We start from the raw sequence: 17,203 nt of genomic DNA on the forward strand, positions 1-17,203 counted from the left end.
TCTCATGCCCTCCCCTTACGCAGCACAGGTGGGGAAAGTTACCTGGACACAATGCAGGAAGTCCTGGCACTGCTCCTCGCTCCAACCCTCACAATCCCCTAAGGGGCAAGGAGGAGCAGCGTTCGAGGGGGGAGCAAGCAGCAATGCCATCTGCTCTGTGCATCCAGATCAGTTTCCAATGTGGGCACAGCAAAGTAGCACAGGGGTTAGGATAACAGAAGGGGGGAAGGTGCCAGGGTGAGGGTACAGCTTCAAGCGGGCATTGAATCTAGAGAAAACAATTACAAATTCAATATGCTGTGTAATCATTTGGTACTATTTCTCTATAAGGCTTTCTTCTCCCAGGAAGTTTTGTAAAAACTAGCTACATTTTTGGAGACTGATTTCTTAGGATATCTTTTGTTATAGTAAATAGGGGCAGTGGTAGTCTTGGGTTTGGGATTTAAATTTTTACCCTATCAGTTTCTTCATTTATCTCATTTAGATGTTAACACTGAACCCTAACGATAATACTATCCATGTGAATATTGTTAACTATTTTACTGCTGATAATTTTAGTATAACCTGCCAAAGAATATCCTGCTCTGTTGTTCTGGGGCACACTGTCAAATACTATGAGGAAACAGATGCAGCCACCCTTTCACACCAAATACACTATTTTACAGTGGAATGCTATACATAGTGGAGCTTTGCAGTGCCATTCTGTTCCCCCCCTTACAAAGTTCCAGGGCCTGGGTTCGGGACAGGAAGGAAGAAACAAGCTGCCATTTGGGCTTCTTTCCTAGAGTTGGGATTGGACTGCGGAGGAAGGTTCCCCTGCAGTTTTGTGGTTAGCAGGAGTCTCCGGGTTGTCCTCCCTTCTTCCAGCCCACCTTGCTGCTTCTTCTCTACTCAGTGCATACCAGGGAGCTAGGAGGCAGGTATGAGAGCAACTGGGGACAGTCAGAAGAGGAACAGCACTAATTTAAGGAGCCTGATGGAGGGATGCATGAGAGAAAGAATTTGCTACTGAAACCACACCACTGTATTATTGTTGAGAAAAGGAGGAAATGCTGCCATGAAAACCTACAGAAGATTATTCTTTTGGAGACTACTTTGAAGAAACAATACAATTGCGAGGGGAGTGGGGGGGAAAAGAACGACCTGTAAGGGAAATCAGGAATACAAGTCACCCTAGCTGCAAAACAGACGCCTGGAACACATTGCTACATTATTAACAAACCTGATATTACATTGCTCAACACTATTACATGACAGGACCCATAAAGCAGAAGTGTCATTTATTAAACAACATGCAATTCTCCACCGAGCTGTCTCAGAGTCATTACTTTATAAAAGGGCACTGTCAAGAAACATAGGCCTCAGCCTTAGCCTGTCTTAGAAGCTGTATATTACACAGTTAGAAATGTGCTGTCTGTTTCACCTAAGGATTTGTTCTTTCTTGTTCAATCATTTTATAGCTGGAAGGTCACTAGAAGTGAACTTTTAGGGCCTGTTCCTGTACCCATTGAAGCCAATGGCAATAGTCCCATTAATTTCAGTGGGAGCAGGGTCAATAGGCAGGCCATTCATCCAGTTTCAAGCTGGACAAGCTTAAAGGTTTGCCGCTGCCCGGTGGTATCATGGAGAATGCCATTCTGCCCCCACTGGTGCGACCTCACCTGCCTGGTGTGTGTGAGGTCATGTCAGTTGGGGCGGGCCCACATGCTTCCAGAAGTACAGCAATGGCCAGTATTCTGGAGATGCAACCGTGGTCACCTGAAGGATCAACTAGTTATCTGTGGTCTTAGGTGGAGCTAGAAGCACATTTCTCTTCAGTGTTAGTCTTCATTTGTCAACTTTTCTGTTTCTCCATGAGAAATACAAATATGCAATAAAGCAAAAGGACAATGCAAATTTAATTTATACCATTTACGTCCATAATGAGACAAATTCCGCTCTCAGTCAGATGGCAATCCCAGTAAATAAAACAGGGCTAAATGTTGCCCAGTGCATCGAACATGATCACAAGCCTTCACCTTTAAAATGTTATAGCAATAAAAAGTTCAATAATAAAACAGTGGTATCATTTCAACGGTTACTACTAACTCAAAGGTCATTCTATTTTACTCTAGCTTGACTCCAAGGATAAAACAACATGTCCTAAGGCTCATGAATGTGAAATAAATGAAATTTCTAACAGTTGGTAGTAAGTTCTTTACTGTGCCTTGTATGTCCCAGTATTCTCAATGGTTAGCAAGAAAATGTACCAAATCAACACAGAAGAAAACCCACGTGTGTGAGACAAGTTGCAAGGTCAAACAGAAAGCTAACCCAGGCCTGTAATGTCTATGGTTGAGAAAGAATGTGGTCTTTTAGTTCCCTTACCTGGCTGGTATCTACAGGAACTGGTGTGAAGGCTGCTTGGGATAAAGAGATGGTTGGACCCAATAGGTCTCTTGTACAGTAGTGATCCTGTTTATACTCTCGGCTATGTTCCACTTTTAGTTTCTCTTTTGGTAGAACAGCTTCAAAGCAAGGCGCATACCCAGGTGGAGGCAGGAATTTGAACTCTCCATGGCGGCCTCCAAGCAGGAAACGTACCCTGTAAACAACAGCAGCAATTTATGCAATCATAACACCTCCAGTACACATCCATGGTTAGTCTTTTGCTGTCAATGGCAATCTAAAACAATCAATGCTGAAACTTCTTCACCTTATTCAATTCTTTCCTCTCAAACGTAACCTTCTAATTAGCACTGGAGATTGTGGAGAAAAAGGAGGAACAGGTGTACAATCAGAAGGATTTAGCCACTCCACAAGCTAATCTCCACCTTCATTCAAGACTTTTTAGAGAGATGGAGAATAAGGGTGGAGAACGTGAGACAATACCAGCTTGCTGAACCTTCCTAGCATCCAAAGTTTGGCTTCAACCCCAGATACAGACAAATTGCAATCAGAGTTAAATCCAGGCCTGGAACTTTTCCCTCTGAAATCCAAGAAGTTTGGAAGATTTAAAAATGAGACCCAAAAACTCAGTGGAATATCGTTCTCTGCAATAGCATATGGAACCTTCAGGACATGACACAGAAAACTCATTTTAACTTTCAACATTACAAATTTTCCACATTTCCATATTTTGTCGCTGTACAATGATGCATGTAATTTTTGTCACTGCAAGGCTCTGTGTACAGAGAGCATAAAGTAGCTGATATGAAACTGAGAAATTCATCTTGGTGTGGTGTAGTGTAACTATAATGGCTTCACCAAAGTTATACCACAGGAGAATTTTGCGTATTTCATTCTATTCTATTCTGGTTCTTATATGGCTCTTATCCCTGTAGTATCAGAACACCTTCCAGAAGTGCATTGAGTGATTTGGCTAATATTTCCAAAGAAGGAATTGTGTAGGGAGGTTATTTATATTTTTTTTTTTATAATGTAATATGGTATATGTACACTACACTATGTGTTTATATTAACAAAAGTAATGTTGAAGAAGTGCACTTTGCATTTGGAATGGAACGTGGTGTGATCAGCGCTGGTTGATTCCTGTGGGAGTTTGGAGCGGCTTCCAGCAAAGCTTTGGGCAGGTCTACACTACCGTTTATATCAATATAACTTACGTCCCCCAAGGGTATGAAAAAGCCACCCCCTGAATGACGCAAATTACAGCAACCTAAGTGCTGTCCACCCCAGCGCTATATCGGCAGGACAGCATCATAGCTTCCGCCTGTCGCGGAGGTAGACTAATTATAGTGTCTTCACCAGACATGTTACAGCAGTGCAGCTGTGCTGATATAGCACTTCTAGTGTCGACTCCTGCATAGATGAGCTTTAGACTTGTAGTTCATGGCTCCATTGTGCCTGGGCAGCAGACCTGCTGACAGCAATCCAGTTCCTGAAGTGTTAGGCAATCATTTCAGTATCATGAGCCCAAACCACTGAGCGCCTTGAAGAAGAGGACCAAGATCTTAAATTTGAGTTGCTATTGTGCTGGAAAACACCATAGCCAGCAGAGTACAGGTTTAATGTCTTTGCCAGTAGCCTGTGCTGCCGCTAGTTCTGTGCTAGTTGATGTTCCCTGAGGGCCCACAGCTTCATATGCAGGAAGATAGCATTGCTGTAGTACAGCCAGGAAGTGACAAGAGCATGTGTAACTGAGGCTGGATTATAGATAGCACATTTTACTGGAGAGAGAAGGTGGGTGAGGGAATATCTTTTTATTGGACCAACTTCAGCTGGAGAGAGAGACAAGTTTTTGAGCTTACAAGAGCTCTTCTTCAGGTCCCAAAAGGGCCAGTTTTTAGTTTTAGTTAGAACATTTTACTCGTAGACAATGCTATATGAGAACTTAGCATTAGCGAGAAATCCCAGAGTGCACCTAAAAGGGCAGACCGAACTGACCAATTGTGCTTGCGAATCTTCAACTAATAAGAGACTGCACTGCCACAGGTGCATTATAGAAAGTACATTATTTTACATTGCAGAAATCAAAAACATTCATGTAGAATAAATGTTGATGTTTTTCTTTTAATTTGGCTGAATGTTAGCAATGTGTGTTGTGTTGGCAGCTAGGAAAGGAGAGAGATGTTTTTAACTCCTAGACAGAGTATATTAGTGAACATGTTCTCATGCTGAAAAATGCCAGGTGCACTATCCCTTCAGGGCTCCTTTCAGCTTTTACTCGCTCCACCTTCATGGAATAGGCAATGTGCCAAGAAGGCAGATGTCAGAAAGGAAATGAGGTGGAAGACAGCAGGGAATAATCCAACATGTTCACTGAAAATAACAGACAGAGGAAAAACTACAATGGATACTAACTTTATTCCCGCAGAGAAGCTGACGACTGGAAAGAAGAGGCCATCTATGTTGAAATTCTCAAACATCCCTTGAACTGGCTGACCATTTAACCGGAATGAAGTGCTTGGGGCACTCAGATCCAAACAGCAGCTGATGACATCATCAGTTCTTAACAGATGCGGACTGGGAGAATTTACTGTCCGTGCAATACAACCTATTGAAAAAAGGAAATGCATTTAGAACAACTTTAGAGAGAATCACATAGAAAAGGTTTCACTAACGCCTGAAAACTTTACTTGAAAAAAAAAAAAAAAGAGGTGAACAGATGGAGTTCATGTGCCTGGATTCACAGACATATTCTATATCATCAAATAATTGATTGTAAGTTGGCAATAAAGTGCAGGTGAGCACCCAGTGACATCTACAAAAACATAGAACTATTTTAATTATTGCAACATTTGTTCTTAATGCTACTGAAAATAAATAATGGCCCTGTTTTAAGGTTCAAAACCCATAAAACTGAAATGTCACCCCTATTTACACCACAATTTCAAATGGCAAAAAGTGGGTTAAAACCTAAAAGGGAAAAAATTGCACCTTTTAAAAAATTCCTACTTTAACTGGTCAGAATCTTACTTGGGCTCTCTACTGATGCTTCTGAGCCAATGACTAATCAGAAGATCGGTATTTCAGACTTTCAATGCTTGTTGCCAGATGGTTTGGAAATAAAAGGCCTTCATATCCTCACTGAGCATCCAAATACCATAATCACAACAATAGGAGCTTGAATCAAAATTTCCTTCCCTTTATTTCTATGTAAATATTGTTTAATGTAAACGCTGAACAAACCCAACTACCCAGAACATTCATAGAAGATGCAACTAAAAATGCATGTCACATGCTTGTGTTAGAAATGTGTACTATTTTGACTTTGTTTTAGTTATCAAATTGTACATAAATATATGAAAAGTGCAGAATACCTTAAACCTAAAAATAAAAATTACATCTCTTTTCTATCAATGAGCCCATGATACAGTGTGGAGTAAAATATATCAAAATCCTCATCTATAGTATGTCTCATCATCCAAGATAAACATAAATTTATTCTTTGTAAAGCATTTTGAATATTTAAATCAGTAACTATTATTACTAAGGGCTAGATTGGGATACCCTTGTATACTTTGTGGAGTATTATACTGCTCAGCATGAATAAAGGTATCAGAATCAAGCTCTAAACAGAATAATAAAGATTAGTAAATACTTTTGCACCATAGATGTATTTATTACTTTGCTCTGACTTCCATTAACCCAAGAATATATCATTCTCTCTCCCATTTATAGAATCCATCTCATTGCATTACATATAAAATTCCTGATTCTCAAGAAAAGTCTTCTATAGAAGAACCTGAAAGTAAGAAATATCACACTTCTGACATTTAGTTTATCTATAATGGAAGACATAGGAAGAGATATGCAAGTGAAAAACCTCTGGAAATGGATTCTAAAAATGAGATCTATAATTTTGGGAATATGTGGGGTAAATCGGAGTTCATGTTAAGTACACAACACCTACAGTTAAGCTGTATCAGCCACTTATTGTGTCAAAAAAGGCTTATGTGACCCTTGGTTACATGAACTGAGTAGTAAGTAAGGAAAAGTAAGGTGATTTCACCTCAGTAATATTTAATTGGTAAAACAAATATTAGAATACTATATATAGTTCTCATGTCCTCCCTTTAAAAATAATGTTGAAAATTGAAGAGAGAGCAAAAAAGATACATAAAAATAAGCCAAGGACGGAAGAAAATGCTTTATAGTGAAAGACTTAAAGAATTCAATCTGTTTAGTTTATCAAAAAGAAGATGTAGAGGTGATTTGATGATAACGTACAAGTATTTTCACAGGGAGAATAGGCATTAAAATACCTTTTAGCCTAGTGGAGAAAGGAATAACAAGAACCAATGAAGCCAAACAAATTCAAATTAGAAATTAGGCACAAATTTTTAATCAGGAGGGTAATTAACCACTGAAACAAATTACCAAGGTAAGTAGTGGATTCTCCATCTCTCGATGTCATCAGATCAAGACTAGATACCTTCCTGGAAGATATGCATTAGCCCAACACAAATGCTAGTTACTGGGCTCAACACCATGGTAACAGGGTGAAATTTAATGGCCTGGGATATACAGGAGATTAGACTAGATGATCAACAGTGGTCTCCTTTGGCCTTAAACTCTGAATCCATGAAATCTACTTCTTTATAATATTAGAGCTACTATATTGCTGAAGAAACTAAATTAAATTAGATTCTGCACATGCTGATGTTTCAGAATGGTAATTCAATTGGAAGATTTATTGTTATTATTTAGTATGGTAACATTTCATTCTAAGTTAATGATTTTAGTTTTTTATCATTATTTCAGAGCCTTTCCAGGACACAGATTACCAAAAAAAAAAAAAAAAAAAGAGGATTTGTTTTTCAACTTTTGACAACTTGGAGCCACTCCAGGTCTGGGAAAAATTTGTTTCAAATACAACAGAAAATGTTATTGAAATTTCAGAGCTATTGAAACCTGTTTGACATTTGAGATTTTGAAGCCATACTTGAACTGTAGGAAATCAATGCACAATTAGTTAGGTCATGGTGATCTGACTGGTTGTGTCTTTACTTGGTACAGCACTGGGTAGACAATAGAACTTTAAATAGTCTTGACCTAGTGTGCTATGGTTCTCATTTATTATTACCGAAGAGGAACTTTTCTTTTAAGATGAAGTGCTCTATCTCCTTTCCAGTGGGTAATTTTCCTTTAAACAAAAACCCATTTTGGTTGTCTCATTGTGCTCTTAATCTTTTTAAACAGCTCTCAGCTGACCAACAGTTAAGTAAATGAGATTAGTCATAACATCTTTAATGCAAGTATTATTGTGCCCAGAGAACTTTTACTTTTATATACTAGGCAAAGTGGCTGTTACTTTTACTCTAAGCTATTTGACAGAACAGTCTGGAAGATACATGATTATTATATTCATACCACTGTCTCCTGGAATGTGGACTGGGAAACTTTTTTCCTACAATTGCTAGGATATAAAACTCTTTTCTCTCCTCCCCCTGAACTTTTCTCAGCACCTCAAGAATCCAGCAACAACTCCAGAGGCAGAATCATGCAGACTCTTCTGCCACCTGAGATATGAATACTTCTCTCAAATATATCTACAGGATTGCTCATTTCTATCCCCACAATGACACTGAGTATGTTGCCCCTGTAGTGAACCTAGTCCAGTACTGAGTGACTGAATGTAAGTCTCAAGTTCAGTCCCATACATATTTATGCTACCACTAGATTAATGCCCCTGCCAATAATAATCTCAAAAAGCAGGAGCAAAACACTGTTCCTCAGCAAGATGCTCTGGGCCTGTGAGATGTACACTCATTACCAAATGAATTCTCCTGTATATGGATGCTAAAGAAGCAACTGTATTTTTTTCTAGAAGGCTGCCTCTGCATATTCCTACTTGTAAAATAATCCCTTTCTGTGCCAATGAGCTTCAGGAACCTTCTAGAAAAGCAGTGTCCTCTGGGATCACAAGAGCACGCATCCCTTTGCAACACTGAGGTTACAATAGTTTGTGTGGTTCCTGGATGTCTCTTTTCCTTCCTGTCTGTGGCAAGCTGTGGGTGTAGGGACCTTCTCTCCAAACCCCACAGGTGCCACTCTGTCTTAAATAAAAATCTTCTTTTCTTTTGTAAGAGGAGTTGTGATCAAGACAATTTTAGTTTAGCTTTAGGTAATATTAGGACATTGGTTATGCAGTTTAGATTTCCAGACCATCTCTGGCTGAGCTCTGGGGAATCATTTCCAATACAGATTCTAAAGACCTGGATAAAAAGTCCAGTTTTAATCAGAGAATTTCCTGCCCCTCCAATTTCCTGGAGTCAGGTACCCATACCAGCTGTCTGATGTGTTTTGAGGAAGGCTACTCTCCAGAATTTTGTTTGATATTCAAACTCCATCACTTCTCCCAGGCATTTGTAGATAGAGTGGTTGGAGCACATTGGAGCATGCGGTGGTGGGTTGGTTAGTTTAATACTTACATGATGGCACTGATCAAGCTATTTGTTGTGGCGTGAGATTACTTAAGAGTGTTCATTTCAATTTTGCTCAGAGCAGCCATAAAATACAATGGGTGCCTGTTAACCGGATCTTCTTTTTTTACTCAATAAAAAATTAATCGCTACTAATCCTGGAAATTTTCTCAGCAAAAATAGAAAATCAGAATATTAATGTACAAATCAACTTTTATTTAATCAAACATGACATCTTGTTATCTTCCTCTACTCATCAGGGGCACAAGACACAGGATCATCTGGGAGCAGGTCTTTCTCCATGTATAAAATAGTAACAATAATAATACAACATAAGTAAATCTTATATGTAAATTGGCAGAATAATTTTTCCTCTGTCCTGTTTGTGGTCATTGGCATTTCTTCCCTGACCTTCCTGGGATCAGCACTAAGTATCAACAGCCTAATATGTTACTAGATATTTGTAAAGACGTTTTAGTGCATTTTATCATGTACAAAAATATGTATTATAGGCTCCCCTTCTGAGATAAAACCAGCTCAAGGGGATTATGTTACATTTCACTCTGGAAATGCAATAGCAACCTTAGATGAAAATGATTATTGGAATCCTGGAAGAGGAATAGAGTACAAGAGGACTCTTGAGGTAGAAAATTTCTATTGTCTTCTGTCAAAAAAAACAAAACCACTCTCTCTCACTCCATTCCTTTTATATTTAGGTAGTTTCTGGCTTCTAAAGTATTCTCTTGCCTACAGTACCTCTCGCCCATTCCAGAACTCAGGCTCCAGACCAAGCCCAATCATCGACACAGCTATTGTTAGCCCTCTAACAGAGCCTAACTCAATGGATCCAGGCTCTGCGACTCACTGACATGGTGGGTCGTTGGTTTGGGGGTTTTTTGGTGTTATGTAGACATTTACTTAGAATTCAGTTAATGCTCAAGTGCATAGCCTATCAATTCAATCACTAAAATAAGCAAAATTTTAAAAAGCAAAATCAGTTAGGGCAACTAACATCCAGACCAACCTCAATTTACACGCCTTACCACATCAGAACATCCAAATGCTCTCATGCACACCTTGACTCCACAAAAAAATCCCTTTCAGTTCCAACATACAGTTCCCATAAGGCCCTTGTCCAATTCTTCACACTCACGCAACTTTAATTTCAATCCCAGCTAAATAGAGAATTAAAAACGTGTAGCTCTGGGGAGGAGAAGGCACCTTCTCCATCTAGCAAGCCTTCCTTGGTTCACCAATCTAAGCCACTGGGACAAGAGTTCCCAAAGGCAAACTTATGCAGTCTTCAGGAGACTCAGAGGGAAGATGCACCTGGGATAGAGGTAAAAAAAAAATACAGCTCAGGGGAAGTACATTAGGAGCATAGATGAGGAAAAAAAGTGAGACAGTCTCAGAGAATAGGCTTTCTTGGCATAAGTGAAAAAGTTTATGACAAATATAGAGAAGATCTTTTTTTCTGTGTTATTTTGATAGTGCCACAATGGCCTAAGTCAGAGGTAGAATAAGGCTTTTTGCAAAACCAAAACTGAGTAATTCCAATTGCATATCCAGTGCTTCTCTTACTGTTAGCACAAAATACTTCTCTCCAGTAAGGGTAACAACTATCATTTCAGACTCATTCCGTCCTGGGCCAGTGTCACTTGTAAGATAGGATTTCCAGTATAAACATACAAGCCATTCATGAGACATACTGTCAAACCTAAATTTCTGCAACTAAAATATTTATATCCCTACAGAATATTCTCTGTTTCTTCCTTCTCTACTGCCTAGTGAATATCATATCATATTGTATTATATTAAGATAATACATTCACACACATCACATACTTCATATCCAATGTCAAAACTTCTCAGAACATGTCCTGTAATTGCATCTACAGGAGTGATTTACAAATTTACAGTCCATTTAAACTGAGATTTTTCAAAGCTGCCTACGGATTGCGTCCATATCTCCTGTGTGGCTTTGACAACTGCACCATCAATGCCATCCCATCTATCTGAAGATAAACCCAGAGAAGTACTTTTAAAATGTATGATACAAAAGTTTCCCTACTACATATTCAAACAAATTAAATATGTACCACATATGGAGAATGGATAGACCAGTATGCTTACATAAGTCCCCATTGTCTGGCTTTAAGTATTCCTCAACTTTTGAACTCAAATCAGTATCTCAAAGAAACCCCCCAAAAACCCCTTATGACCTAAATCTCTCAAGTTGGTCTTATAATATCACACAGGAATTAGAAATCCAGTCTACCACTGCAGGAATGCTTGTGTTGCCTGATTTCTAGGTGTTTAGTAATTTGAATGGGGTTATAGGCTCGCCAGTTGATCTGATCAGAAGATAATGAAGTTCAGGCTCCAGAAGAGTTTTATAGGGACCACTGGGGTGCATGACAGGAATGCTTACACTGATAACCGAATCTGTATAATTGTATATGCTTTTATTAAGATAACATAAAATGATAGACAAATAACTGATTAAAAGAAAATGAATAATCAGATGGACAATGGAATAGTATTACAGTCTTATTCTAAAGACACATGTGATATATATATTTATACGGTATGCTTTGGATTAATATATTCACACCCTTCCCTGATGACTTGGTTGAGAGAGATGTCTGGTTCCTCAGCTCTTGAGTAGAGGGGTGGAGAGAGCGAGGCAGTGCTCAAGAGCTAAGAGCTATACGGCTAAGAGTAACACTACAAATAATACTAAGTATAAACGAAGAACAAAAGATCTTAACACACTAACTAAAAAGTGTCAAGAAGGGGTAGCTGACGATCACCCCAAATAACATGATTTGCCCCTTCTTATACCCAGAGCAATATGGGTCTTCCTTCTAAGTCCAAACTTGGATTCTTCACCCCCAAATTATTAGAGTACACGTATTCTATAGGCTGGAATGTTCGTGCATATTAATGGCATATCCATATCCTTTTCAGATGGTTCACTTATCTCACCTTTGTTATTTCTGGCCCTTTTGTGATGTATCTGTGAAGTTTACTCGTGGCATAACCTGAGACAGCCCCCTTCTTGATGCCTCCTGACTTATCTAGGGTAAAGGTTATAACCACATGTCTTATCCTTTAACACATCATTACTTATCTGGGCCAAAGGTCCTGAACATATGGATGCTAACTGACTTAGCTTTCATGCAGGATATGGCCTCTAAGGTATCTTGCATTACAGCTATAACACTTTAATATGAATCTATGACTCTATTATAATAAAACAACAATATTTAAATCTATAAGGAAAGGTATATATGCAAGCAAGCAGGCTAGTCCTATAGGCTATACTTGTCTTGTCAGACTTCATTTTCTGCACCCTTAAAGTTTTAAAGCAATGCTTTGGAGTGCACTATTTTAAAAAAGCCTCAGGTGGGAACAAATTATTATTCCATCTATAAATCACAATGTTTTGAATAAAACTGTCTTTTAGATGAGAGTATTCAACTTTTTTAATAAACAAATCCTGAATGGGACTCTGATTCTGCATTTTACCCCAAATGGAATGTCGTCCTCACATTCATCTACATACATTATTTATTTTGATACTGCTGGATACCACAAATTTACTGGAAATAGCTGTCCCACATCCCTTTATCAAGAAATTAAAAATGCTTTACCTGACCACAGATGAAGACCATCAAATCCATAAGAGTACAGGTCATCACCAACACCATTTCCACCCCATTCTTCACCTCCCCCTGGGTAGGGTGAATAGCCCTCTGTTGAAGCCCAGCCCACTCGAAGATGTGTTGCTTCTGCTGTCACAAAGGGCTCCACATAGTCCACTATAAGCTCATAATACCATTTTCTGTATTGGGCGGAGCCTTCGCTGATCCCAAGGAAGATATTAGGTCTCATGCTTGAAAAAAAGAGAAAAAAGAGACATCCATAAAACTGATCAGAAGAACTTGTTACAGTAGTTAGACTTTTTTCTCCATGTGTGTTTACCACTTATTGAATATATGTCTTGTTCCATTAAAAGTGAAAAATAAAATTAAAATTCTTTAAAATTTCTCATAGAAAAGCTTCCCATACAGTTCAATCAAAATTGTGAATTTCAGCAATTAATTCATCACTACTGATCAAATCCCTGTAATAATACTTTGCACTTTTAAATACAACTTTACTAATTCACATTGCACATCCTCAAATTTGCACAAACAATGACAGCTTCTTCCCCAATCATCAGAAAATAATGTAGTGACTAGATGCTATAGAGTGGTCTCATACTGCAGTACTATGACTTTATTGCACTTACAAAATGTACTACAGAACACTTACTAGAGTACTGTACTATGAAGTGTTATCATTACAGCTACAATAAATTTGTAAAATAAATGTTTGTTCACTTATTCACCAATTTGTACAATCTAGTAATTCACAATGGTATACCAGCCATTAGTGCAAATCAGCACGCTTCCATTGCTGAGGATCTTAAAGCATTTTCCAAACTTGTTTATGAGGCACAGAAGTGTTACTGTGTCCACTATATAGATAGTGATAATGATATACAGAAGTTCATTCATAGATTTTAAGGCCAGAAGGAACCATTGTGCTCACCTAGTCTGACCTCCTATGTAACACAGGCCATAGAACTCCAGCCAATATTTTTGGCATCAAATCCGTAACTTCTGTTTGAGCTAGAGCTTTATTTTATTTTTTTATTTTTTTTTTTTTAAAAAAAGGAAGGCATCCAATCTTAATTTAAAAACTTTTTAAAAAAGGAGAATCTACCACACTGTTATCATTCACATTTTTATGTTAACATTTTTTTCTCCCTCTCAATGATTGAGTGACTTTCTTAAGAGGACACAATAATTCAGAGGTACAGCTTGGTATAGGACCAAGAATCTTTACTTGAAAGGCCAAATTCTCTCTTGTACCAGTATATACTCAGTGCAGGAATGAGGGGGCATCAGGGAGCCGTTTACAGCTCCCTGATTCTCAGCTACTGCAGCACTGCCCCAGAGTTCAGTTAGAGCACCCTAGGGCTGCTTTTACTTACAACAGCTGGCAATAGTCCCTATTCTGATTCTTATGGATATAATTTATCAAAACAATAATATGCCCATTAATGCATTGTCTTTAAAATGATTCATAGAGGTGAATTTGCCCATACGCAAATGCAAGAAGCCTGGGAAACAAGCAGGAGGAATTGGAAGTCCTGGCACAGTCAAGAAACTATGATATGATTGGAATAACTGAGACTTGGTGGAGTAACTCACATGAATGGAGCACTGTCATGGATGGGTATAAACTGTTCAGGAAGGACAGGCAGGGGCGAAAGGGTGGAGGAGTTGCATGCTGTATGTAAAAGAGCACTATGATTGCTCTGAGCTCAAGTATGAAATTATAGATAAGCCAGTTGAGAGTCTCTGGGTTAAGCTTAGAAGCAAGAAAAATAACGGTGATGTTGTGGTGGGTGTCTGTTATAGACCACCAGACCAGGAGGATGAGGTAGATGAGGCTTTCTTCCGTCATCTAGGGAAAGTTTCCAGTTCACAGGACCTGATTCTCATGGGGGACTTCAATCACCCTGACATCTGCTGGAAGAGCAATACAGCAGAGCACAAACAATCCAGGAAGTTTTTGGAAAGTGTTGCGGACAACTTCCTGGTGCAAGTGCTGGAGCAGCCAACTAGGAGCCATGCTTCTCTTGACCTGCTGCTCACAGACAGGGAAGATTTGGTAGGGGAAGTAGAAGTGGGTGGCAACCTAGGCAGCAGTGACCATGAGATGGTCGAGTTCAGGATCCTGACAAAAGGAAGAAAGGAGAACAGCAGGATACGGACCATGGACTTCAGGAAAGTAGACTGACTCCCTCAGGGAGCTGATGGGCAGGATCCCTTGGGAGGCTAATATGAGGGGGAAAGGAATCCAAGAGAGCTGGCTGTATTTTAAAGAAACCTTATTGAGGGCACAGGAACAAACCATCCCGATGTGCAGAAAGAATAGCAAATATGGTAGGCGTCCAGCTTGGCTTAACAAAGAAGTTTTTGGTGAGTTTAAACACAAAAAAGAAGCTTACAAGAAGTGGAAGCTTGGTCAGATGACTAGGGAGGATTATAAAAATACTGCTCGGACGTGCAGGAATGAAATCAGAAGGCCAAAGCACAACTGGAGTTGCAGCTAGCAAGTGACGTGAAGGGGAACAAGAAGGGTTTCTACAGGTATGTTACCAACAAGAGGAAGATTAGGGAAAGTGTGGGCCCCTTATAGAATGGGGGAGGCAACCTAGTGACAGAGGATGTGGAGAAAGCTGAAGTACTCAATGCCTTTTTTGCCTCTGTCTTCCCAGATAAGGTCAGCTCCCAGACTGCTGCACTGGGTGGCACAGAATGGGAAGGAGGTGAACATCCTGCAGTGCTAAAGGAACAGGTCCAAGACTATTTAGAAAGATTGGACATACACAAGTCCATGTGGCCGGATGCAATGCACCCGAGGGTGCTGAGAGAGTTGGCTGATGTGACTTCAGAACCATTGGCTATTATCTTTGAAAGCTCGTGGCAACTGGGGGAGGTCCCTGAGGACTGGAAAAAAGCAAATATAGTACCCATCTTCAAGAAAAAGAGGAAAGAGGATCCGGGGAACTACAGACCGATCAGCCTCACCTCAATCCCTGGAAAAATCATGGAGCAGGTCCTCAAGGAATCCATTTTAAGGCACTTGGAAGAGAGGAAGGAGATCAGGAACAGTCAACACGGATTCACCAAGGGAAAGTCATGCCTGACGAACCGGATTGCTTTCTATGAAGAGGTGACTGGCTCTGTGGATGTGGGGAAAGCGGTTGACATGATATACCTTGACTTTAGCAAAGCTTTTGATACGGTTTCTCACAGTATTCTTATCAGCAAGTTAAAGAAGTACGGGTTGGATGAATGGACTATACAATGGATAGAGAACTGGCTAGAGCATAGGGCTCAACGAGTAGTGATCAATGGCTCCATGTCTAGCTGGCAGCCGGTCACAAGCGGAGTGCCCCAGGGGTCGGTGCTGGGGCCGGTTTTGTTCAACATCTTCGTTAATGATCTGGAGGATGGGGTAGATTGCACCCTCAACAAGTTTGCAGATGACACTAAACTAGAGGGAGTGGTAGATACCCTGGAAGGTAGGAATAGGATACAGAAGGACCTAAACAAACTGGAGAATTGGGCCAAAAGAAATCTGATGAGGTTCAACAAGGACGAGTGCAGAGTCCTGCACTTAGGATGGAAGAATCCCATGCACAGATACAGACTGGGGACCGACGAGCTAGGCAGCAGTTCTGCAGAAAAGGACCTGGGGGGGGACAGTGGATAAGAAGCTGGATATGAGTCAGCAGTGTACCCTGGTTGCCAAGAAGGCTAATAGCATATTGGGCTGCATTAGTAGGAGCATTGCCAGCAGGTCACAGGAAGTGATCATTCCCCTCTATTCGGCATTGGTAAGGCCGCATTTGGAGTATTGTGTCCAGTTTTGGGTCCTCCACTACAAAAAGGATGTGGAGAAGTTAGAGAGAGTCCAGTGGAGGGCAACAAAAATGATAAGGGGGCTGGAGCAGAAGACTTATGAGGAGAGGCTGAGGGAACTAGGCTTGTTCAGTCTACAGAAGAGAATGAGGGGGGATTTGATAGCAGCCTTTAACTACCTAAAAGGGGGTTCCAGGAAGGATGGAGCTAGGTTGTTCTCAGTGGTGGCAGATGACAGAACTAGGAGTAACGGTCTCAAGTTGCAGTTGGGGAGGTCTAGGTTGGACATTAGGAAAAAGTTCTTCACTAGGAGGGTGGTGAAGCACTGGAATGGGTTACCTAGGAAGGTGGTAGAATCTCCATCTTTAGAGGTTTTTAAGCTGCTGCTTGACAAAACCCTCGCTGGGATTATTTAGCTGAGGTTAGTCCTGCTCTGAGCAGGGGTTGGACTAGATGACCTCCTGAGGTCCCTTCCAACTCTGTGATTCTATGATTCCTGTGGGGGGGGTTAAATACATTTTCTCTTAACTGCAAATATTGTCTTAGCACAAGAACTCATCAAATTCCTCTTGCTTTGCTGATCTATATTTATGTAAATATTTTTCTTTTACCTGCTCACATGGTTGACAAGGCGTGTCTGTAGGAGGAGATCTCTTCCTGGTAGGAGATTGTCACAGATTAGATGTTGATTAGACCGCACAGCTACTCCATGGCATACACAGAGAGAGCACAAGACATCTAAAACCTGTAAAACAAATTACATTCTTTTCACTGTAATAATCTTTTCAGATTAAAACATGGACTACTGAAAGGAACTGTATTGATATCCCATCCCTTTGAATTGGATAC

At 40.0% G+C, this 17,203-nt stretch overlaps 1 protein-coding gene across 16 annotated transcripts in view; it reads right to left on the bottom strand.

Annotated features, from left to right (window-relative positions):
* Positions 1-17,203, bottom strand: part of RYR2 (ryanodine receptor 2) — a 646,139-nt gene that overhangs the window by 300,906 nt on the left and 328,030 nt on the right. For all 16 annotated transcript variants that reach the window (XM_067535799.1, XM_067535792.1, XM_067535786.1 and 13 more), the window contains 4 exons: positions 16,966-17,099; positions 12,524-12,765; positions 4,804-4,996; positions 2,368-2,584 (listed from right to left, as the gene is read on the bottom strand). In XM_067535799.1, the coding sequence (XP_067391900.1) occupies positions 2,368-2,584; positions 4,804-4,996; positions 12,524-12,765; positions 16,966-17,099 (786 nt within the window). The remainder of the gene's footprint in view (positions 1-2,367; positions 2,585-4,803; positions 4,997-12,523; positions 12,766-16,965; positions 17,100-17,203) is intronic.

Source organism: Emydura macquarii, unplaced genomic scaffold (genome assembly GCF_026122565.2).
Source record: "Emydura macquarii macquarii isolate MOO-44397 ecotype Brisbane River unplaced genomic scaffold, CSIRO-AGI_Emac_v2 contig_3517, whole genome shotgun sequence".
In the NCBI taxonomy this organism is placed as follows: domain Eukaryota; kingdom Metazoa; phylum Chordata; order Testudines; family Chelidae; genus Emydura; species Emydura macquarii.